This window comes from Eptatretus burgeri, chromosome 12, assembly GCF_056783735.1.
Source record: "Eptatretus burgeri isolate ZD-2024b chromosome 12, Ebu_testis_v1, whole genome shotgun sequence".
In the NCBI taxonomy this organism is placed as follows: Eukaryota; Metazoa; Chordata; class Myxini; order Myxiniformes; family Myxinidae; genus Eptatretus; species Eptatretus burgeri.
In genome coordinates, this window is record NC_140972.1 from 46931074 (window position 1) to 46955060 (window position 23987).

General features: G+C 45.7%; 1 protein-coding gene across 4 annotated transcripts in view; it reads right to left on the reverse strand.

Annotated features, from left to right (window-relative positions):
* The window catches only part of QKI (QKI, KH domain containing RNA binding), an 81615-nt gene that overhangs the window by 20356 nt on the left and 37272 nt on the right, over positions 1–23987 (reverse strand). For all 4 annotated transcript variants that reach the window (XM_085850378.1, XM_085850377.1, XM_085850376.1 and 1 more), the window contains exon 4: positions 7233–7320. In XM_085850378.1, the coding sequence (XP_085706504.1) occupies positions 7233–7320 (88 nt within the window). The remainder of the gene's footprint in view (positions 1–7232; positions 7321–23987) is intronic.

Genomic DNA, 23987 nt, shown 5'->3' on the forward strand with positions numbered 1-23987 from the left:
TGAATCCATGTTGGATCTGGAACTACTATTACTCCGACTACTACTACTACCACCACTTTCAGGGCCAAAAATATTCCCACCTCTCCGTGGGGTTGGCCGGAGAAAGTTTTTGGAGCAATTCTTTCATGAAGCGGTCTGATGTTCAACTGGAGCCCACTTGGGCAGGAATTTGGAATTCGATTTATGGTGCCAGCAATAACTCAACTATTCTTCATCAAAGAAACCATGGGATCTTTAATGTCCATCAACTAACACTAGCAGATGGGACACCCAGCTTAATGTCTACCAGAGGGATGTTGCATTTTGTGATGCAACGCCCTACCTGTAAAACACCCAACCCGACAGTTTATAGTCAGGTCGTTAATCAAACTCAGACGAGACAGATTTATAAAGGTGTGCTATATCTCTGTTCTATCGCAACCTCACCAGGATCCCTATTTTACTGAATTAGCCGAGTACCCGCCCTACGGGCGATCTTGTTCCAAGCATCCAACACGTTCTTCGGACACATACCTTTATTTGGGTGGCGTGTCGGCAACTGACAGCTGCCTCAATCGCTCCCGAGAATAAATAACAAATAAACAGGGTTACATGCATGAATAAAAAAACCCACCTATTGTTTATAATTCAAAACACCAAACTGCACTGGAAAATGTGGGGACAGGAATACTGGACTGTAAATGGTTCAAACTTGTAATACCTTCCCCCACCTGGAGGCGGCGCTAGGTCAGGTCAGGTATGGGAGCATGTGCCAGAACAGCGCGTCGCTGCGTCCACTTTCCGCCGGTACTCCAGGGGTCTCCGTCTGGCCATCCCCCAGGCAGATGCCAGGCCCATCCCCATCTCCTTGAGATGATGGTCAACCTGTTGCAACCATGAGGCACATGGTCGGCCCACTGGCCTCCTCCACTCATGAGACTCCCTCGCTGAGAGAATCTGGTGAGCAGGATCAGCATCAGGAAAACGAGCCACATGTCCATACAGCCGCAACTGACGCTCACGGACTATGCAGGTAACAAATCTCATCCGAGTCTCTCTCAGCAACCGCTCATTGGACACAAAATCCGACCAGTGATAGCCAAGGATTCTCCGAAGAGACCTGGTACCAAAGGAATTAAGTCTCCGTCTCAGATCCTTGGTCAGAGTCCAAGTCTCGCACCCATAGAGCAAGACTGGAAGTACCAAGGACCTGAAGACTCGGACTTTCGTCCACCCGCACAAATACCGGCAGCGCCACACCCCATGATCCAGTGAATCAATGACTCCCCAGGCCAAACCCAAACGTCTATTGACCTCTGACTCGCAGCCAGCAGAGACATGAATATCACTGCCAAGGTAAGTGAATCTCTCCACGACCTCAACATCCTCACCACAAACAAACACAGACAGGACAGCAGCATCCAAGATGTCACCGAAAGCCTGGATCTTAGTTTTGACCCAAGAAACCCGTAATTCCAACGGCTCCGACTCCTCATTCAGCACCTCGAGGGCCCCCAAGAGGATGTCTAAAGTCTCCGCAAAGATGACTGCATCATCTGCAAAATCAAGGTCCGAGATCTTGACATTCCCAAACGATGCACCGCAACTTGATCTCTCCGACATCCTCCCTAAATCCAGTCCATACAAGTGCTGAAAAGTGTGGGGACAAGTACACATCCCTGACGAACTCCAGTAACAACTGGAAATAAGTCAGAGATGGTACCACCACACTTCACAGCACTCTCAGTACCAGAGTAGAGTTCAGACATCAGATCGATCAGTTTTGGTGGCACCCCACGAAGACCAAGAATCCTCCAGAGGACATCCCGATTCACTGAATCGAACGCTTTACAGAGATCAACATAGGCTGCGAGCAGCCCCTGCCGAAACTCTCGTCTGCGTTCGGTGAGGACACGAAGTGCAAGGATACGGTCAATCGTTGACCTCTTTGGTGTAAAGCCTGACTGCTCTGGACGCTGGTGCTCAAGCAGATGGTGGCGAACCCTATCAAGAATTATCCGAGCAAAGACCTTGCCCGGCACTGAGAGCAGCGTCACTCCTCGGTAATTGTTGCAGTCTTGGCGATCACCCTTCCCTTTCCAGAGAGGGACAACAAGGCCCCTCTTCCAGTCAGTTGGGATGATGCCTGTTTTCCAGGCAGAGCACAAAACTGCATGCAACGACACGAGTGAAGCATTTCCACCAGCCTTGAGAAGTTCGGCATGGATACCACAGATCCCTGGAGCTTTGCCCCGTTTCAACTGGTTCACCGCAGCCCGTGTTTCCACAAGCGAAGGTGGACCACAGTTGATTCGAGGGTCAGCAACAGGGAGTGTAACACCCTTGACGTCCAACTCGACAGCTGGGGGATCAGCCTGGTACAACCGCTCAAAGTAACCGGCCCAGCGGGCCTTCACTTCAGACTCCTCTGTCAAGAGCTCACCACCCTCTGCTCTAACTGCAGTGCTCCGAGGGATGGGCTTAGATGAACGTAATGCGCGAATTCCCCTGTAAGCGGGACGAGAATCACCTGTCCACAGGTGATGCTCTACCCCCTCACAGATTCCTCGCACATAGGCCTCCTTGTCCACCCTCAGTGCACGTACAGTTTTACGCCTCAGCTCCCTGAACAGCTCAGCTCTGCCATTCAGCCTGGCCCTGCAACTCTGGTCAATGGTATCCAGTGTCCCTTGAGAGACAAAATTCTTCTTTGCCCTGCGGTGAGCTCCAAGGCATCCACCGGCAACATCAAGGACGGTGGTCTTGAAGGCGCTCCACAACTCTTCAGGACCCCCCAAAGCACCCAGACCCCCCAAATGTCCACTCAGCCTGTTCGCAAACTCCTCAGCTACTCTCTCATCCCTGAGCTTGGCAACATCCAGCCTCGGCTGGGATGGTACCATTCTCCAGGATTTAAGGTGCGGCTTTAGAGTTGCTACAACAAGCCTGTGGTCAGTATTGAGGAACTGAGCACTCCGGTAGACCCTGCAGTTCTGGATCATCCTCCAACGACCATCAATGAGGACATGGTCAATCTCCTTTGCCACACCGCCAGCGTTGGAATACCAAGTCCAGCGATGAGCTTGTGGGCGCTGAAACCATGAACCAGCCACCCTAAGTCCATGACTTCTTGCAAAGTCAAGGAACTTAGTGCTATTCTGGTTCATAGTTCCTGACCCATGGGGACCAACACACACCTCATAACCATCCCTATCAGTTCCAGTCGATGCATTGAAATCCCCCAAGACTAGAAGTGTATCTCGTCTGGGGCACTGATCAACCACAGACTCGAGCGTGGCGTAGAATGTGTCCTTCACGGTGAGATCACTCGCCTCAGTCGGAGCATAAACAGAGACCAGGGAAATGACACCGAAGGAGTGACGAATCCTTAATCTCATAATACGCTCGTTGACCGGTGTTACCTCAATTATCATTGGGGTCAGCTTATTGGACACAGCTGCAGCAACTCCTTGGGTATGGTAACCATCAGAGCGACCAGACCAATAGTAGGTGTAACCACCCACCATTATCTCGCCGCAATTCGGTCTCCGAACCTCAGAGAGAGCTGCAATCCCGATGTCCAAACGCTTGAGCTCAGATGATAACAGAGACAGGTGATCATCCTCTCTTAGGGATAGGACATTCCAGGCACCCACCAGAAGGGACCGCCTCAGGTTAACCCAAGGAGACCGCCGTCTGGTGGACGACACCTCAGCACCACTCCGACACACTCTCCCGCAATCTGACCCAGGGATGTTACCCCATGGTTTCCCTCCTATCATCAAAGATTGGGGGTCCCGAAGGCTTTGCCCCAATCCCGTCATCTGGTGAGCTGCCCTGCGAAGGGAAGCTGCGCAGGAGGTACTCCCACGGAGTGGGTTTTCAGATTTTTTTTGCGTTTTTGCGTTTTGCGGAATGAAGGGTTTTACGGTGGCCGGAGTGCAAATCCTGCCACCAACCTCCTAATAAGAAGTGACCCAACTGCAGGAGGACGTCCGCAGACACAGTTGGGCACTAGATATGGATGGTCGTTGGCTCACAAGGAGCTCCTCTGCCCTTTGACAGGTTTTGTTTTTAATCCTGCTGGGTGTACATATCCAAACACCCTCCTCACCAGAAAACTTGGTGGGGGAGACGGTTTAGTCGCCGACAACCCGACCATGGAACAGGTTAGTACAGGTTTACATGGTACCTGTAGCAGGTCACAGATCGAACCTGACCTGACTTATGATACACATTTACATAGGGCGCTACACGATACACAGTTACATAGGGAATTTGTGTTGTCCGCCCCCCCCCCCTTTTCCCCCAAGACCACCGGCAAAGATAAAAACCCTGTACGTTAATTGGTGTCATGCTTATCCTATGTAACAAGTCTGGATGTAATCGGCCCAGCACTGGAGGATGAGTTGAACAACAAACACCCAAACAAACACCGGTCCATGAATTATAGTAAGGATTCCATCATTACTGCCGTGAGAAACACTGAAAAAATGCGATTATATTATCCATAAAAAAACCTGAAAGAATGGTTATATACATAATAATACAAGCAAAGAAACTTCTAAAAAGCATTTTATTATTAAATTTTTTCAACAATTTAACAGTCAATTAAAAGTCGTCTTGTTGAAATGATTTCATAAGTTTCCATTTCACACTGAATCATAAAACAGACGAGTAAGCTCACTCAAAAAGAAAAATACTCTTTTGTAGATTTTTAGACATGACCATTTGTTGCAAGCATACAATCAAGGACAAGGCCATTTCCAAAATGTTCAATCTGATGATGCACTGTCTTTATAAAGTCTACGCCCCCTTTCAAAATTTTCAACTTCTCTTGCTTTATAGCCTGGAATTAAATTGCATTAAATCAGACTTTTTCCACCTTTATTTACACATCATAACCCACAACTTCCAAGGGAAAACAAATTATACAAATTTTAGAAAATTAATTAAATATACAAAACTAGAATATCTTAGTTGGACAAGTCTCCACCCCCCCTTAAAGTTGAAATAGCAATTATAAATTCACTCAGGTGTCACCAATCACCTTCAAAGTCACACAAGTTAATTGGCCTCCACCTGTGTTAAATTGAAGTAATTCTGATTGTTATAAAATAAAATCAGCTGTTCCTGAAAGTTTCCTCTGCTGAGTGGTGCATTTCACAGCAAAGACTCAACCATGAGAACCAAGGAGTTTTCAAAGGACCTCCGGAATAAAGTTGTGGAAAGGCACGGATCAGGGGATAGTTGTAAAAAATATTTCAAAGGCCTTAAATATCCCTTGGAGCACAGTCAAGACAATCATTAAGAAGTGGAAGGTGTATGGTACCACCACAACCATGCCTAGATCGGGCCGTCCCTCTAAACTGTATGACTAAGTAAGGACGAGACTGATCAGAGAGGCCACCAAGAGGCCAATGGCAATTTTGAAAAAGCTATATGCCTTGATGGCAAAGACTGGTCACTGTGTGCATATGACAACAACATCCCTAGCACTCCACAAGTCTGGCTTGTATGATAGGGTGGCAAGAAGGAAGCCATTACTCAAAAAAGCCCACCTTGAGTCCCGTTTGAGGAAAGCAAAAAAACACTCCGGAGATTCTGAAGCCATGTGGCAAAAAGTTTTCTGGTATGATGAAACCAAGATGGAAGTTTTTGGTCTTAAGGCAAAAGGTTATGTTTGGCACAAACCAAACACAGCACATCACCCAAAGAACACCATCCCTACTGTGACGCATAGTGATGGCAGCATCATGTTATGGGGATGTTTCTCATCAGCAGAGATTGGGACACTTGTCAGGATAGAAGGGAAATGGATGGAGCAAAATACAGAAAAATCCTCGAGGAAAACCTGCTGCCCTCTGCAAGAAAGCTGAAGCTGGGACGGAAGTTCACCTTTTAGCATGACAACGACCCGAAAAACACTGCCAAAACTACACTGGAGTGGCAAGCAAACAAAAAGATAAATGTCCTTGAATGGCCCAGTCAGAGCCTTGACATAAATCCAATCGAAAATCTGTAGCATGACTTGAACATTTTTGTCCATCAATGCTCAGGCCTAGGTCACATTTGCCACGGCGGCCGTGGGGTCTCCAAAATCTACGGCCACTAGCAAATATACAGCGGCCGCAGTATTTCCACGGTCACACAATGTAGCAGTCACATGTTTTTATTTTTCGGGGAGCCGCACGGCGTATTTAGGCCTAAGTCACATTTGCCACGGTGGCCGTGGGATCTCCAAAATCTACAGCCATTAGCCATTATACGGCGGCCACAGTATTTCCACGGTCACACAATGTAGCACTCACATATGTTTTTATTTTTCGGGGAGCCGCACGGCATATTTATAAATTGTGGAGACCGAAAACGTTGCCGTACGGTCTTTGATTTGATGTCGCACGGTGACCTCAGGGCGTTCCTGCGGCGGCCATAGAATTTTCAAGGCAGATGCAAGGGAGCCGCAAGGCGACCGCAGGGGGACCGCAGGGGGCCCTAAGGCGAACGTGTGGCCAGACGGAAGGTGACGAATGGGTTAATTTTTTTTTAACCATTTATTTTGTTTCGGCTTGTCGAATTGCTACGGCGAACGTAGAAATGAAAAAAGTTATAACTCCGCGTTATAATTCCACGGCGACCTTACGGCCTGTAAAATATAGCCAAACGGCATAGGGCCACCCTGAGGCCACCGCAGAAACTCTGCGGCCGCCGCACGTTTCTGTCAATTCAGAGGGCGTACGGCCGCCGTATCCTCGCCGTAGAGCAAATGTAACTTAGGCCTCACTGTGCAACTTGACTGAGCTTGACCAGTTCTGTATAGAAGAATGGGCAAATATTGTCCAATGAAGGTGTGCAAAATTGGTAGAGACCTATCCAAACAGACTGACAGCTGTAATTGCTGTCAAAGGTGCTTCCACCAAGTATTAACTCAGGGCGGTGGACATTTATCCAACCAAGATATTCCAGTTTTGTATTTTTAATTAATTTTCTAAAATTTGTAGAATTTGTTTTACTTTGGAAGTTGTGGATTATGATGTGTAAATAAAGGTGGAAAAAGTCTGATTTAATGCAATTTAATTCCAGGCTATAAAGCAAGAAAAGTTGGAAATTTTGAAAGGGGGTGTAAACTATTTATAGGCACTGTATATGCATCAGCACCACATATATGAAGATGAACTACAAAGAAACAGGCAGATTGATTACAATGGAATCGATTATAAATAATATAATGGAAACCAGATGCTGTATCTCACGTGTGCGAACATGACTGTCTCGATAAGTGCCGTTCAAAATCGCCAGCTCCATCAGTTGTACCTTCTTTAGATTATCTTCACCCTCTGCCTAAAGTGGAATTGGGGAGTAAAGGGGGTGGGGGAGTCGAGTCAAAAAATGTGGCAAATAATCACATTAACCAAACGTGAGCTGAGATAATCAGATTAATTTGAAAAGAAGAGTCAGTATAACAAGAAGACGCTACAAACATGAAGATGTAGAAGAAGAAAAAAAAAATCAAAGAAAGTGAAGTTTGGTTTTCTCTTTCCAATGTTAGCCAATGCCAGACAGAGGGCGCTGGATATTTTGCAAAACCATTGGAACCGACATACTCTGGACTCGTGAGAGCGAACCTTTTTTTGGCAAAATACCATATTCTACCCAAACCATAGTCCATTCTATTCTCAGCATGTAATCATTTCACAATTGAAATACATTGTGAGAATCAATCATGAAGTGGACATTTTATGATAATTTTACAAGGACTTGATTAGCGCCACCAAAATTATGAACAGAAGATGGTCTAGAACTATAATGGCACTCTGAAGAGCGCATAGCTCCACCATGCAATGCTGGATCCACGAGAACTAACAGCTCGGCCCAATAAATTTTTGATACATCGTGCTATACATCGTTTTTGACCCTATCTCTCAATGGTGAAGAATTACATTAAAAATTTTTAGTCGTCGGTTCCAGATGAGATTTATGGTAGAAGAAGGCAGAGCTACCATTCCAGATTTTGCCCTCATTATGGGCTCAGCAGAATGAGATCCTGCCAAATCGTTTATTTGTGACCATTCTAAGCTTGGTTAAATAAAATCCAAACCCCTCTTAACTGGACGAGGCAGCAATGCAGAGATCAAGTCCCATAGCAGCAAATGCTGTATGATCTGTCAGCAAGAAGTGTCGTGTGCCAAACGAACACATTGCCTCTGCCCAGCTGATCACCAGTCCGGAAGTGGGGTTGCAGTCAGGAATTACAACTCAAATGAAAGCAGCAACACTGACCCGATTTGCAACATGACTAACGTCATGTGCATAAATTTCATTCCAGGGAGGAGCTTCTGCTCCACACTGATGAGGGCCGATCAACCAGAAACACATGTCTGTGGAGGTTTCCTCTCCGGGGTGTACTGGTCTATAAAATTGAGAATGAAATTATATTCCTGGTATTGGCTGCAGTACAATCCTACTGGGAAGTAGCGGGCTGTAGCTTTTCTAAGCAAATTCCTAATAGGTTTAGCCAGAAGAGCCTTTTCAAAATTTTAATTATTCCTGACTACCCCAGAATTGTTTTATGAACCAAAGACAGGTTAAATGTGTGACAGGCATTTCTTGTTGGTCACGATGCATGCAGCAACAAAGCTGGTGTGGCACTTGTTCATTACTACAGTAACGGGGCCTGATATTTCAATAGATATACACAAGTAGTGGAAAAAAATTAGGACCGCCTGTGCTGAAACTCACCTAGATCAGGAGGAACAGTCACTCAAACCCCCGCCAGACCCCCTGAGACCCTGAATTTTTTAATGCCGTGAACAAACTTTGGTACATCAAGGGTGATGAAGGTTGTGGTCAAGTTTCATTGAAATTCTGTGTGAAATTCGGAGAAGAGAGCAAATACCTATTTTGGGGGTCAAAACCTACCCCGTTAATGAGCGCAGATTTTGATGCGGTCAATACACCTTTGTTAAGCAACAGATATGAAGCTTGTGGCCCAGTTTCATCAAAATCATGTGTTTGGTTCAAGCGATAATGACTGAAGTGTTTACGGTCTAACTAACTGACTCACCTATGGACACTGCTCGATCGCATTAGCTCACCTGACTAAAGTTCAGGTCCTTCAGGTCCTTGGTGCTTCCAGTCTTGCTCGACGGATGTGAGACTTGGAGTCTCACCAGGGATCTGAGACTTAATTCCTTTGGTTCCAGGTCTCTTCGGAGAATCCTTGGCTATCTCTGGTCGGATTTTGTGTCCAACGAGCGTTTGCTGAGAGAGACTCAAATGAGATTTGTTACCTGCATTGTCCATGAGCATCAGCTGTGGCTGTATGGACATGCGGCTCGTTTTCCTGATGCTGATCCTGCTCACCAGCTTCTCTCAGCAAGGGAGCCTCGTGAGTGGAGGAGGCCAATGGGCCGACCACGTGCCTCTTGGTTGTAGCAGATTGATTGGCATCTCAAAGAGATGGGCATGGGCCAGGCATCTACCTGGGGGATGGCCAGATGGAGACCCTTGGAGTACTGGCAGAAAGTGGACGCAGTGACGCGCTGCTCTGGTGCATGCTCCCATACCTGACCTGATCTGAATTTGTACCTTTGTACAGTACCGCAGTGGGTGGTATAGGAAGCTTGGGGCTTTAACTCTGAGTGAAACCAAGAGTGCAACACAATTAACCTTTTTAAAGTCCATGAAAAGTTTAAATTGAAAGATCAACTTTAACTTTTCCCATCACTGTGGGCAGGTAATTTTCGTAGTCTCTCATTATATGATCTTACACCTTGTCTCCACCACAATTTTGACGTTGTGCCCACACGGCACATCATTCACTTAGAATTGTCTTTACATGGTGGATGGAAAAGCGTTTATAAAATCGTTTTTTAAGCGGTGAAGCTGCTTCAATATTTGGGTATGTCCTTCCATCCGTCCATCCATAAAATATGAAGAAGAAGAACCTTTATAACCCCACCGTGTTTAATCCTAAAAGGTTCTAAAGGGTAATTCTCGTGGGCTCCAAAAGGTAATTTTTAAGGGTAATTCTAATGGGCTCTAAAATCGTAATTCTAGTGGGCTCTAGTGGGCTTCCAGTGGGTATTTGGAGTGGGCTAGAAAGGGTCATTCTAAAGGGTAATTGGAGTGGGCTCTAAAGGGTACTTGGAGTGGGCTCTAAAGGGTAATTCTAAAGGGTAATTCTAAAGGGTAATTCTAAAGGGTAATTCTAAAGGGTAATTCTCGTGGGCTCTAAAGGGTACTTGGAGTGTGTTCTAAAGGGTAATTGGAGTGGGCTCTAAAGGGTAATTCTATAGGGTAATTCTAGTGTGCTCTAAAGGGTAATTGGAGTGGGCTCTAAAGGGTAATTCTAAAGGGTAATTCTCGTGGGCTCTAAAGGGTACTTGGAGTGGGCTCTAAAGGATAATTCCAAAGGGTAATTCTCGTGGGCTCTAAAGGGTAATTCTCGTGGGCTCTAAAGGGTAATTGGAGTGGGCTCTAAAGGGTAATTTTAAAGGGTAATTCTAGTGTGTTCTAAAGGGTAATTCTCGTGGGCTCTAAAGGGTACTTGGAGTGGGCTATAAAGGGTAATTCTAAAGGGTAATTCTCTTGGCTCAAAAGGGTCATTCTAAACCGTAATTCGAGTGGGCTCGAAATGGTATCTCTCAAGGGTAATTCTCATGGGCTCGAAATGGTAATTCGAGTGGGCTCTAAAGGGTAATTCCAAATGGTAATTCTAATGGGAAATTATAGTGGGATCTAAAGTCTAAAGGGTAAATCTAAAGGGTTCTAAAGGGTAATTCTCGTGGGCTCTAAAGGGTCATTTTAAAGGGTAATTCTTGTGGGATCTAAAGGGTAATTCCAAATGGTAATTCTATTTGGGCTCCAAAGGTTAATTCTAAACCGTAATTCTCGTGGGCTCGAAATGGTAATTCGAGTGGGCTATAAAGGGTAATTCCAACCAGTAATTCTAATGGGAAATTATAGTGGGCTCTAAAGTTGAAAGGGTAAATCTAAAGGGTTTTAAAGGGTAACTCTAAAGGGTTCTGAAGGGTAATTCTAAAGGGTAATTCTACATGGTAATTCCCAAGGGTTTTAAAGGGTAAGTCTAAAGACTTTTAAAGGGTTCTAGAGGATAATTCTAAAATGTCTAAATAACTCTAAATGGTAATTCTAAAGGGAAATTCTCATGGGTTTTAAAGGGTAATTCTAAAGGGTTATCCTAATGGGTTCTGAAGGGTAATTCTCAGAGTTCTAAAGGGTTCTAAAGGTGGTTTAAAGTATCATTCTTAGGGTTCTAAAGGATATTTTAAGGTGGTTTAAAGGGTAATTGTAAAGGGTTCTAGAGGGTAATTCTAAAAGGTTCCAAATGGTAATTCTAATGGGTTTTAAAGTGTAATTCTAAAGGGTAATTTAAAGGGTTATAAAGGGTAATTCTAAAGGGTATTTCTAAAGGGTATTTCTAAAGGACTCTAAAAGTTATTTCTAAAGGTTTTTAAAGGGTTATTCTAAAGGGTAATCTGAGTGGGTTCTTAAGGGTAATTCTAAAGGATAATTCTGAAGGGTTCTAAAGGATATTTCTAAAGGGTTTAAAGGGTAATTCTAATGGGTAATTCTAAAGGGTAATTCTAAAAGTTTTTAAAGGGTAATTTTAAGGGGTTCTAAAGGGTAATCTTAGTGGGTTATTTAGGGTAATTCTCAAGGGTAATTCTGAAGGGTTCTAAAGAGTAATTTTAATGGGTTTTGTTCGTTTTTAGGCTTTGCCTATTTTTTATTTAAAAATTCCAAAATAAACTGCTTCCTTCAGACATGCGTGTCATTTTTAAACATTATGAGAATGTATCAATATCTAATAAGTAATAACATCTACACACACAACATAGCTTAAACTCTAATTTATTTATCCACTGTGCATTTGCTCGACATCACAACAAGAACAGATAGCAATGGATTTTGTGTTGGGACAGAAAAACTCCGTGAAAGTCTCTTTCATGAACCTTCAATGGTAGATACACAATAATGGAAAGATTCACGGAGTTTATAATGTCAACTACTTGCGTATTTCTTTTTTGACTATTTCCATACTTATTTGTATGAATACCTGACAGATAGGAATAGTTTGTCATAAAGGCAAAGACAGTCAGTCTATTTACTCCAACAATTTACAGATTTATTACCTCCGCCACCAAAGGTGGAAGGATGTTATGTTTTCACCCTTGTCTGTCTGTTTGTCTGTCCACCACCTCTCGGTCACAATTTTAAACTGATCTTCATGAAATTTTTACCAAGTTCTAGAGGTAGTCGCAACTGAGAGGCCAATTTATTTTGAGGTCAAAGGTCATCTTGAGGTTTGATTTCTAAAATCATAATTTTTCATCTGATTGACTTGAACGTTGAACAGGATTTGCATATTGGGTCACTGAATTGGGAAACCAACAATTTGAGGTCAGAAGGTGAAAGGTCAACTCAAGGTCAAACTTCTAGAATCATCAATTGTCATCTGAAAAATCGTCAATTTTCATCCGATTGACCTGAGCTTTGATTAAGATCTTCAATTTTAATCTTTGTGAAATGGACAATTTGATGTATCCATGGCAACTTTTTGGGGGGGCGGCAAGGGTGGATTGTGCAAGTATCATGCTAGGCACATGCATCTTGTTTGTTTGTTTGTGTGCAGGATATCTCAAAAAATTATAGACGGATTCGGATGAAACATGTTGGACAAGTTGGGTGCGTGACAAGGACAAATTGATTCAATTTTGGTGAAGATCCGAATTCGGATCCGGATCTGAGAATTGTTTAATATTTAAATAAATCTTCACCATTGAAAGATTGGGACAAAAATGATATATAGCATCATATTTCAAAAATTGATTTGATCCAATATGTTCTTGTTGATCAGGCATCACGTGGCAGAGGTATGCGCTCTACCGAGTGCTCTTCTTGTTTAGATATCTATTCATTTCTACATATTTGCATACTCTAATAAACATATAAACATTTAGGAATTAGTATTCCTATTTATGATCAATTTTAACAATTAGTAGATAAAGTTACTTTTTCGTGTGACATATGGCTTGTCTGTTTGGAGTTCTCATCTGAACTGATGGCTCATGAAGCTGGGGACCCAGGTTCAAATTGGATATATTGTGATACCTCGTATATATTTGTCAATTTCCGACTAATGTCCTTGCCATTCATCTTAAAGTCCACTGATTTCTGCTAATATATTTGGCCTGCCTGTGATTATACATGTATATTGTATATCTTCACCATGAGCTTTACAGCAATGTATAAAAACAACAAAGTGGATATTCGTTTTTCATGCAAATAGGGCTTTGTGTGTTGGTATACTGGATGCATTTCAGTTTCTTGCCATTATACGACAGGGAAGACAATGGCAAACCACCCAAAGTATCCACTGAGATGAGGCTGCTTTGGTAGCTCCTAAATACCTATTCAGGAGGATAGTATATGCAGGGTAGCCATGCCACAAGTAGAGGTATGCTCAAATTTTTTCTTAGAAAAGTATTTCATTTTCTCACCAACAATCTACTACATTTACATCTCGTAATACAAGGTATGCCTGGTGTTGGCTTAATGGTTAGGGTGGCAGGCTTTGGATCCTAGGGTCCTGAGTTCAAATCCCGCTCAGCTATTGAATTAATACCAGGTGGGGTTAACTCGGCCTGTCATGCTTCTGAGGTAGGCAAAATGAGTGCCAAGCAGCCAGCATGCTGGTATACTGTGCCGGAGTGGCGACCCGTCCAGGATTGTGCCCAAGAGCCAAGGAGACTGTTTAAGCAGCACCAACGCTCAACATAGAGAATGGTCCCAATCTCCTCCTCCTCCTCCTCCTAACAAGGTCTGTTTGATCCATAACATCAATTTATTGTTTCATCCAAAATGTTAAATTGGTCAATTTTTGTTGTGTTTGTCAGCACGATTGTATTTTTTTGATCATCCATGTTTAAGACTGATTGGGTTGGTCCAGCGCAAGGGAGATGGGTTTTTTTTTTATTAAACCAACGATGTTTTTCTCCATGTTTTTATCTATCGTGTCTCGATTTAAACTAACATTTTAAAGCCTGATGGATAAATACATGGAATATTTGGAGAGGAATAATGACAATATTTTTTCAATTAAGGGCAAGTTGTATAGTTGACGTTGATAGTCATCCAGGTCTTGTGATAATCATCATGATACATAATGAAGAGTTACAACTTAATCTTTATTATCTGCTTTAATGATGGAAGGTTAGCTTAGTCATGGCTATAATGATAATCAAGTTAATTAGAAAGTATGGAGAAGTAATTAAGGTACTCGAGAGATCTGAAAAAAACTATAAGAAAAGGGGAAATGCAAGTCAAAGGGTAGAAAGGATGAAAGGAAGGGAGAGAACAGAAGAGGTTTTGGAAGTAGGACAAGTTAGAAGTTTCTTTGAACAGTTGGGGAAGAAAAAAAGATACTGGAGTGGGAGGATAGATACAAGGAGAGCAGAGGGGAGAGTAGATTGTGTTATCAGTGATAACAGACTTCCTGCAGTCTGCTTCCTGTGGGCAAAATCACTTCCTGTGTATGACTTCACTTCTTGTGGCACAGTGCTAAAGTTAAATGAGCACAAGCCAAATTGAAGTAGACACTATCATTCGATTGACAGACTGCTTGACATATTATACAAATTGGTATTGCACAATCAATGAATGTCAATCAATATATTATAAATGGTAAATAATGTTTTTTTTTTTTTTAAGTATTATGACCTGATACTCCTCTTTGTACTGTATCTTTATGCTATCAGCAATGACAAATAAAATAATGGATAAAACAAATGAAACAACTGTTTCATACACAATAACACCACACATATATGGGGCATGTGTGCATTTGACTTAATATCCCTTGAGATCTATGTGCATGTGCAAAGTAAGTAAACTTCCACCAGAAGATCATCAATGTGTCGTGTAACAGTTTCACGTTACAATGAAGAACAATATGTGGCGTGCGTGGTAAGTCAGAAATATGCACAAGATGCTTGTTGCAACACTGTAGCTGAAAAGGTGCTGTGTTGGTTATCAACCTGTATTGTCTTGGCATAAGTAAAAACTTTCTGATACATAAGAATGGGTGCAGCATATTGGAGTACACAGTCTTTTTAATGGTGATGTAAAATCAGCTATCCTCTCAGCATCTAGTTTGTGGACAGGAAAAACCCCATAGTGGCTTTCAAAAAGAAGAATCCATTGTGTGCTGACACCCTGGCAAAGTTCCCTTCTTGTGCTTAACTGTGTAATTAGCACTTCCTGCTGTTGATGGGAGTGCAGTGATGTGGATATAACACAGTAATGATGGGACAAATGTCCTTTATCTCAATCTTAATTGCTCTGTGATTATTACATGAAGATGAAATTTCTCAAGAAACGATTGTACAGTATTCGTTTATAAATATAATAGCCATCGACCTCAAATTAAATACATAGTGTAAAAAACAATTAATAAAACAGAAAAGCAACAGTACTAATACCAACTGCCTTTTATTTGCAAACTGAATTCACGGAGTGTGAGGGTTGTAAGGTTTGACATACAGGTATTGTCATTATCATAAGTGAGCTACATGAGAAGTTTGATTCAAAATTGGGAAGCAGCACCAATTTTACAACACCTTTACCTTTGTATTCACGTCACACAGGGCTGAAAATAATCGGCATTAATGGGTTTCAAACAGATTGTATTGGTAGCATAGTTTGTAAGGTGCAATATTTCTTGTGCCACAAAATTTTGGATGGAAATCCCAGAACAGTCCACTTTGGTATTTAAATGTAGAAAATGCATGTACTGTACAGCAATGATGGAGTGAAATACAGCGAAAGGGAGGTAAACAGAAGTTGAAAGAGAAAGCTCCAACATTATTGAGGGAAACCAACTGCCTCTGACAAGTGTCTCAATGTCTCTTTATAACAACCCATCAACTTCCTTTTCTTCACCATTCTTCCAATTTCACAATCAACTCCCTCCCTCTCCCCACTGACCTTGGCACCATCCTACAATTCCCTTCTCCGCAAACAAGAGTCGCTTTCATTGCGCTCTCTCCTTTCTCCCCCCCCCCTCTTGCTTCTCTTTCTCTCATCCCTCCTCCTCTCACCCATCTCTCTCCCTCTCCTCATATTCCTCCGCCTACTTCTTCTCTAGCTCTCTCTCTTAATATAAAACAAGACCCACTCATGTCTCTCACCCATAATTGAAGGGAATAATCAATCAACTCTCATCAAATCAATTACCCCAGGTGGCTAGGATTCTCAAATATATTAATTTCCATGCTCTCCCAGCCAAAGCTGCCGAAAGCAACCATGAAAAGCTACTTAAGGTAAGCCCTTTACTGTTTCAGACCTTATACCCAGATTCTTCCACAGCTGCAGAAATTCACAAGTAGTACATACATGAGAATCCCAATGCGACACACCCCCCTCAGCCACCAGACCAGTTTCAATGTCTGCAGCTGTAGAATAACACGGGTAGGGTTTGAAATTTCAGACATAAATCCTTTGTACGTGGAGGTAATATGTTCCAAATTTCAGCAACGTCCGTTTCTGCATTCTTGAGTTTTTAACAAAAACCCTCAAAATCAAGGGAGGCACAAAGCGCCCCTCCCTTTATATGGGACGGTTTCTCTGTATGCAATAGACTGAAAATTCGTTTCACAGCTTCTACTGGACGAAATTGACTGCAAATTTCAGAAGTGAATTCTTTGTACATCGTGGTAATATGTTCCAAATTTCAGCAACATCCATTTCCGCATTCTTGAGATTTTTTAAACGAAAACCCTCGAAATTAATGTTGGTGTCTGTCAGTCTGTCCATCCATCCATCCGCCCAACATGTGTTGGGCAACATGTGTTATAGCTCATATCTCAAAGGCTATACATTAAAATGAGCTGGAACTTGGCATATACATGGGCCAATACGTATAAGTAATGGCTTTCGAAACAAATTCCCCCAAGTGCCATAGTTTTTTGCTTTTTTGCTAATTCTTGCTAATATTCAAATATCCACGCATCATCCACAAATGTCAGAAACATCATGCAATTCCACTTGGTTTCCACCGGAGGGCAGCACGATCTATCGTTTCTGGATATGCATTAGTGGAGCAATTTATTTGGACATCAAATAAGTCATCTACAATTGTACGTACTCATTATTCTGCACTCGCGAAACGAAAAGCGGGGTTAAGCGATCGGTAGCGTACGTACATATGTCGTACGTGTCTGCATTTTGTAAAGATCGAAAACCGTTCAGCGGAGGGAATTGAAACTTTACCACATGTTACATGACTCTGTGAAATAGTGATCATTCTTTTGAGGTCACCATAGGCCAAAGGTTAACAGAGGTCAATTTTCTAAAATCCTCATTTTTCATCTGATTGACGTCAAATTTGAACAGGATTTTCATATCAGGCCACTTAATTCAACCGCCAACTATATTTGAGGTCAACAGAGGCCAACAGGTCAACACAGGCCAAAATTTTTTAAATTGCCAATTTTCATCCGATTGACGTGAAATTTGAACAGGATTTTCATATTAGGTCACTAAATTCAACCACCAACTATATATAAAGGTCAACATAAGCTAACAGGTCAATATAGGCTACATTTCTGAATTCCTCAATTTTTATCTGATTGACTTGAAATTTGAACAGAATTTGCATATCAGGTTACTAAATTCAACCACTAAGTATTTTTGAGGTCAACATAATCCAAAAGGTCAACATAAGCCGAAATTCTAAAATAGTCCATTTTCATCTGATTTACTTGAAATTTGAAGAGGATTCTTGATAAAAAATTATCCGTAGATAGAAAAGACCCCTTTATATGGTATATGCCATGTGGCAAACTACAGAAAAGAAGGGACATTGCATATCTTATAGAAAATGCCAAACAATAGAAAAGAAGGGACATTCCATGGCTTGTGGAAAATGCCAGACAATAGAAAATAAGGCACATTCAAAAAATCTCGTGTGCATGCTGCAGGAAGAACAAAGTAATACTCTAGAAATGTTCATATAAAGGGGTGCCTATATATATATATATATATATATATATATATATATATATATATATATATATATATATATATATATATATATATATATATATATATAGCTATCCCTGTGTCGTAACAGGCGACCAGGGTTGCGTCAGGAAGGGCATCTGGCGTAAAACATGTGCCAAATCACTATTCGGATCATACGGATGATTCGCTGTGGCGACCCCTAACGGGAGCAGCCGAAAGAAGAAGAAGAAGATATATATATATATATATATACATATTGTTGCGGATTCGCGCCCGCCGGCGTGCGAACGGCCACGTAACTCGAATCGCGGCACGTCGCCCACCGGACGGACAATCCCGTCGTGACCCTCTCGGACTAATGCCGGGAACTAGTCACGGGTGGGCCTTTCGGCCTCACCACGATCGTGCCAATCGGCCCCCCGCGTGGGATAGGGTTGCTCGCCAAATTCGACCTACCTAAGTACCCACACGGAGGGTAGACCGGGCGATCGCACCTCGCCGCAGGTCGACTTCGGACACGGGCCACTTTAAGCGACCCGTTCCGTACTATCGGGATAACCGAGCGGTGTTATCGTCAACCTCGACGGTTCGATTAATTATCGGGCGTTTTAGCCCACGACCAACCCTTTACGTGAAGTAAGATGGAGATTCAATAAAAGAAAAGACGAAGCGAAACGGGAGAAACAGTTCAACATAAAGCACATTTATTCCGCGGCAAACAGAAAGCACACATATACAATTATACACCAAAAGCAAATGTAAAAGGAGAAACACCACAATAATGCACAAAAAGCAAATGTAAAAGAGAAACACAATGCAGATCTACTACCGACTACCGAGCACACGGCAACACTTATACAGTTTTACTTCACAGACGGCGCCGACAACACATATACTCAAAGCAAAAGAAAAAGGGACCACCCTCAACGATGAGGGGGGCAGACGGGCCTGGGGCCGAGACCGCGTCGAGCCTACCCGTCTGGTGATGAGCCGCAAAATGGCGGTGGCGCCCCGACTCCGTGGGCCTCGCTGACAGTGTCTGGAATGGGGTGGGAACGGGGCCCCCTTCTCACACTATCTCAGCGCGGGGGGAAACAGGAGGGGGTTGTTGATGCTCGGGGAAATGAGGATATCTCGCTGGCTCGGACCCTGCGACGAGCGTCTCCACCGCGACCTCGGTCGCGTTACCGGCCTCCCCTCTCCGCAGCTCCCTGACTCTGACACGAGCGCCCTCTCGACTGCCTTCGCCGCCGCCACCTCTCCAACTCTCCACTCTTCTCAGCTCCGTCCAACTGCTTTCTCTGACTCTTCTCTTCTCAACTCTCCTTGACTGACTCAACTCCTGCGCGAGCGAACGTGGCCCTTTATAGCCCCCGGGGCTTCGCTCCTTCACCTTCGACCCTTCACCTCTGGCTGGCTCCCCATTGGACAGAGGAAAAGTGGGTGTGAATGATTTTTGATCCGCGAATCTGCATATAGCGATTATACTCCGACGCACCTGGAGGTGGGGCCAAATCGCCCCACGCTCGCTGATAGGACGGAACAGAAGTGGGCGTGAATCGTTTTTGATCCGATTTCTTCGGAAAGGCTGGTGTTTTTGCACCCGCTGCTCGGTGCGCGCCCTGCACGAGTCCAGGATCGGTGCCCACAAGCGGCGCAGGAATGGCAGTGATGCGATGGTTGCGAGAGCGAGATATGACGGCAAGGGTCGTGGCTGTTGTTGTGAAGCGGCGTTGCGGTTGGTGGTTGTTGTGTGATGGCTGTTGAGACGTGGTTGGTGGTGGTTGTGGTGGTAGTAATGGCGGCTGGTCCAAAATAAAGATAGTAAAAGAAAAACGGCTATCCTGAAGGGTCGCAGCCCGAATGAATGACATTTATTCCCTCTAAACAACGGGTTTGGGCCTAACTACACATATACTTACAGAGATATCTCACCTACGGGACCTGAATGGTGGTTTGCGAATTTCGTCAACCACAACACTACCCCCTCCCCTTTTTACAGACTCGTCCCGAGTCGTCAAATTTTCGTGTGCCATCATGTGTAGTTTTCCCCTAATACATTTTACCTACGGATCCCTGAGTGCGACATTCATGGTATTCGTGTCCCCAAAATAAATAACCTGAGGGCTGAGTAACTACTTAAACAAACTCACTCACACGGACGACTTAAATAAAATTGCCGGCGCTAGGACAGACATGCCGGGGGCGCACTCATATTTACAGTACATCTTAACCTTAACTTACAAATTTTACACAAAACCATGGCCCAGGATCAATGGTCTCTGCAAAAAGAAAGCAGTTAGCAGGGAGCCAGGCTGCTCGCATGCAGTCTCTGGCTCAAACAATGCAGGTGACAGGGAACGTGGCCGGCTGCTCACACGCAGTCCAAGGCCTTCCCTTTTGAACTGAACGCAGTGAACCACAACGGTGCATGGGCTGCACAAACACAGTCTCCGTGCCAGCTCAAGTGGCACACGCAATGAACACAACGGATGGATGGATGGACACAAACATGGTGCACGGGCCGCCACTGCAGGCCCGTGTTGTAGCTGCCAACAGGGCAGTTCTTGCAGCTTGCAAACTGTTGCTTTCTGATCCTGGCGCACATGGCAATGAACAGGGGGGGGGGGGCAAAGCAAAAATTGAACGGGGCTGGTGAACAGGGGCAGTGGGCATGGCATGGCAAAGGTGATCAGGCAAACACAGCCTGCGGAACAAGGCCGCTGCAGGCAAACACAGCCGGCAGACGAACTGGCCGGCACAGGCCTCGAAGAAAACAGCTGCAGACGATCCGGCCGGTACAGCCTTGCAGCACAGCAGCTGCAGACGATCCAGCCGGCACAGGCCTTGCAGCAAAACAACAGTTGCCGATGAAGCTGGCCAGCCTTCGCCGTTCAGTGGAGGTTGGTGGACGAAGTGCGGTGGTGCTGGCCACTCGGAAGGCGGGCTCGGACCTACTCTACGGTCTCCCTCCCAACCTATCGCCTTTGCCTGTCATTGTCTATACCCACTCCCTTAATTTGTCAAACCCCAATTTCGCCCCAACTTATTTTTTTATTTTTACTTCCCCACTATAAATCGTCCCCTAACCCCCTGTACTATCCTTGTTCGGCTAACCTATCCTGTCACCTAGCCTACTCCCAACCCCTACGTTCCCTTCCCGGAGGGGAACAAGGGAGAGCTAGCGTCCTGTGTCGAGGCCCAACGAAGCCTCAGAATGGCCTCCCCAGACTTCAGCGATCTAAACCAAAGTGGGTCCAGCGGCCCACAACGAGAGCGAGGGGATGGATGGTGCGGAGGGGTACACTTCCTATCTACCCTAACCATTTAACTGTTAAACTACCCCGGGGCTTTCAACAAGCGCCTCTTGCTTAAACTATTGGTTCTAACAACCCAGATTCCCGTCGCCTGTGTTGGTGTCCTCACAATTTCGGGCCTCGCCCCCCCCAATTTTCTCTCCGTGCCCACACACGGTCTCATGGCTGGGACGCGTGGCTCCCCTTGGCAGGCACGACCCTCTGCCAATTCCCCTACGATGGCACCCCCGGGCACTACACTGCCTCCGAGCCTACCAGCTCCCTAAACACCGGGGAGTGCCCCCCATGGCACCTCCCCTGAAACGCACACGTGGCAGGCTGGCTTCCCAGGCCCCTTTCCGAGGGTCACCCGTGCCCACAACACTGCCAACGCGGCTAATGGCGCCCCGGGCCCCCGCACCAAGCAGGCGCACCCGTGCCCACTACGCTATCCCGGCCCCCCATGGGCCCTTGGCCTACCACGGCCGACTCGCCTGGTTCCCGGGGTACCCACTCAGCGATACTCACTTTTCGCAGCCACGCTCCCAGCCCGTCAACAGGGCTCCTGCACCCCTCCAAACGGGTTTCGAGCCTACACTCCCACCAACAACAAAACGACCTCCATTTTGTAAATTTGACGAACCCCCTAACTCACTCTACACTGACCCCGGGGTCCCTTGGGCGGGAGTCACTCCTCCCCCCAATCACTCATTGCACCATGCATTCCCCATTCGCTCCACTCACACAGACCCGCTGGCCTCACTCACTCACCAAGCACATGCTTCCACTTCACTCACCAACAAATCTTCAACACACTCACCGCTGAACTCTGCCATCCTTCTAACTACATCCCCTAACTAACTCGTGCTCCCACGTGGTCCCTTAAACTATAGCACGTCCCATTTAACCTACGTAGCTAAGCTACGTCCCCACTACACATCCAAAGTCTGTCTCTGTCTCCAAAATAATCCCATACTCCATTTTCCCAACCGAAATCTGACTACAATCCCTCTAACTAATCCATTCCACGGGCCCCATGAGGACTTACCCCTGCCCCATGGAGCCGGTCTAGCGAAGCTAACCCTTCCCCCTAACTAGTTTCCATCCTGTGCCCTGGTAAGGGGGTCTTCCACCCCTTGCCCGGGAATCCTGTGCACCCGAAAGTGAGGCTTGTTTTTTTTTTTTTTTTTTTTACATGCGCATCACCAGCGCGGCAACTCACAGCTCGCGCACTTTGCACCTGCCCGTGACGTCATGCAGCTGCACGTGTACCTCGTCCCTCCTTGGACGGTACCATCCGGCAGGGATACCCCTCCTGCCGGATTCCAACCCCACGTGCAGCCATGACGTCACCGTGCACATAAAAAAAACACAAGCCCCACGTCTCGAGGGGTTCCCCACGCGAACACATGTGCTCTGCCCGTTGGGGCTTAACACACGATCGCGTGGAGAACCCGTCCGGTCCAAATCCACAATCCTGCCTAAACTTTGTCCGTCCGCGGGATCGGCAAATCCACCGCGTGCGTTTCCGGACCGGGACTTCACTCTCGCAAGCGAGCACGTGGGGGCCTCGTGCGTTGCACAGCACGGACCTCGTGCTCGCTGCTGGGTGAACCCGGCACGGTGCGCAAAACATCTACAGCCGCTACTCGGCTTTCTTTCCTCTGTTGCCGTCGTCGTCTCCATTCAACACACGCACTCCCGCGTGTTACGACGCTAACACACCTCACCATTAAACTCACACCGGGAGACGCGGATGCATGTTCACACATGCCGACCGACATCTCCCTTACACACAACGACCTTGGACACCCTGTCTCTCTCACACTCGGCCGCTCACTCACGCATGCCATTTCCCTTGCACACGTGGCTCCACTCACTCGCGGCCTTTCACTCACTCGTGCCATTTCCCTCACACAAACCATACTACTCACACACGCGGGGGCACTCATCCGCGGTGCCTCACTCATACACCGTGCCTCACTCACACACGCGGGGGCACTCATCCGCGGTGCCTCACTCATACACCGTGCCTCACTCACACATGCGGGGGCACTCATCCGCGGTGCCTCATCCACACACGGCGTGCTGGGAAGCACGCCCTTCTGCACACTTACCACCACACCACTCACACACGGGGTCGCTTCCACACACGGGGTCTTTGTCACCCACCCGGTCGCTCTCACACACGCCGTTGGACCCGCGCTATGCGTGCGTTGCAGCACGCATTTCGCCACACTCGTGAGCACACACCTCGACACCACACACACCGGGACAACCACACTGGGGATTCGTGTCCCCACAAGGGTCTCCGGGGCCTCTATACCCCCCAAGCTCGGCGTGCACCCGTCCACAGCACTCCTCCCCTCGAACTCGCAAAGCACGACCGAACTCACCTGGTCGTGACTCGCCTCAAGGGGGCATACTCCCTCCCCTCGTTCCTGGAGGAGGCTATCCCGCTGCTCGCACCGGGTCCCTACACGCTCCGCGAGCTCAACCTCATCGTCCTCCACTACCTGTGTGTGTGTGTGTGTGTGTGTGTGTGTGTGTGTGCGTCTCTAACCCCGTCATTATCATGCAGTCTCTCCTCTATCGTTCCCATCTCCCGTGTCTCTGTACATTTATTCGTTTCTGTTGTCCCCTCGTGTCTATTAGTCTCTGCTT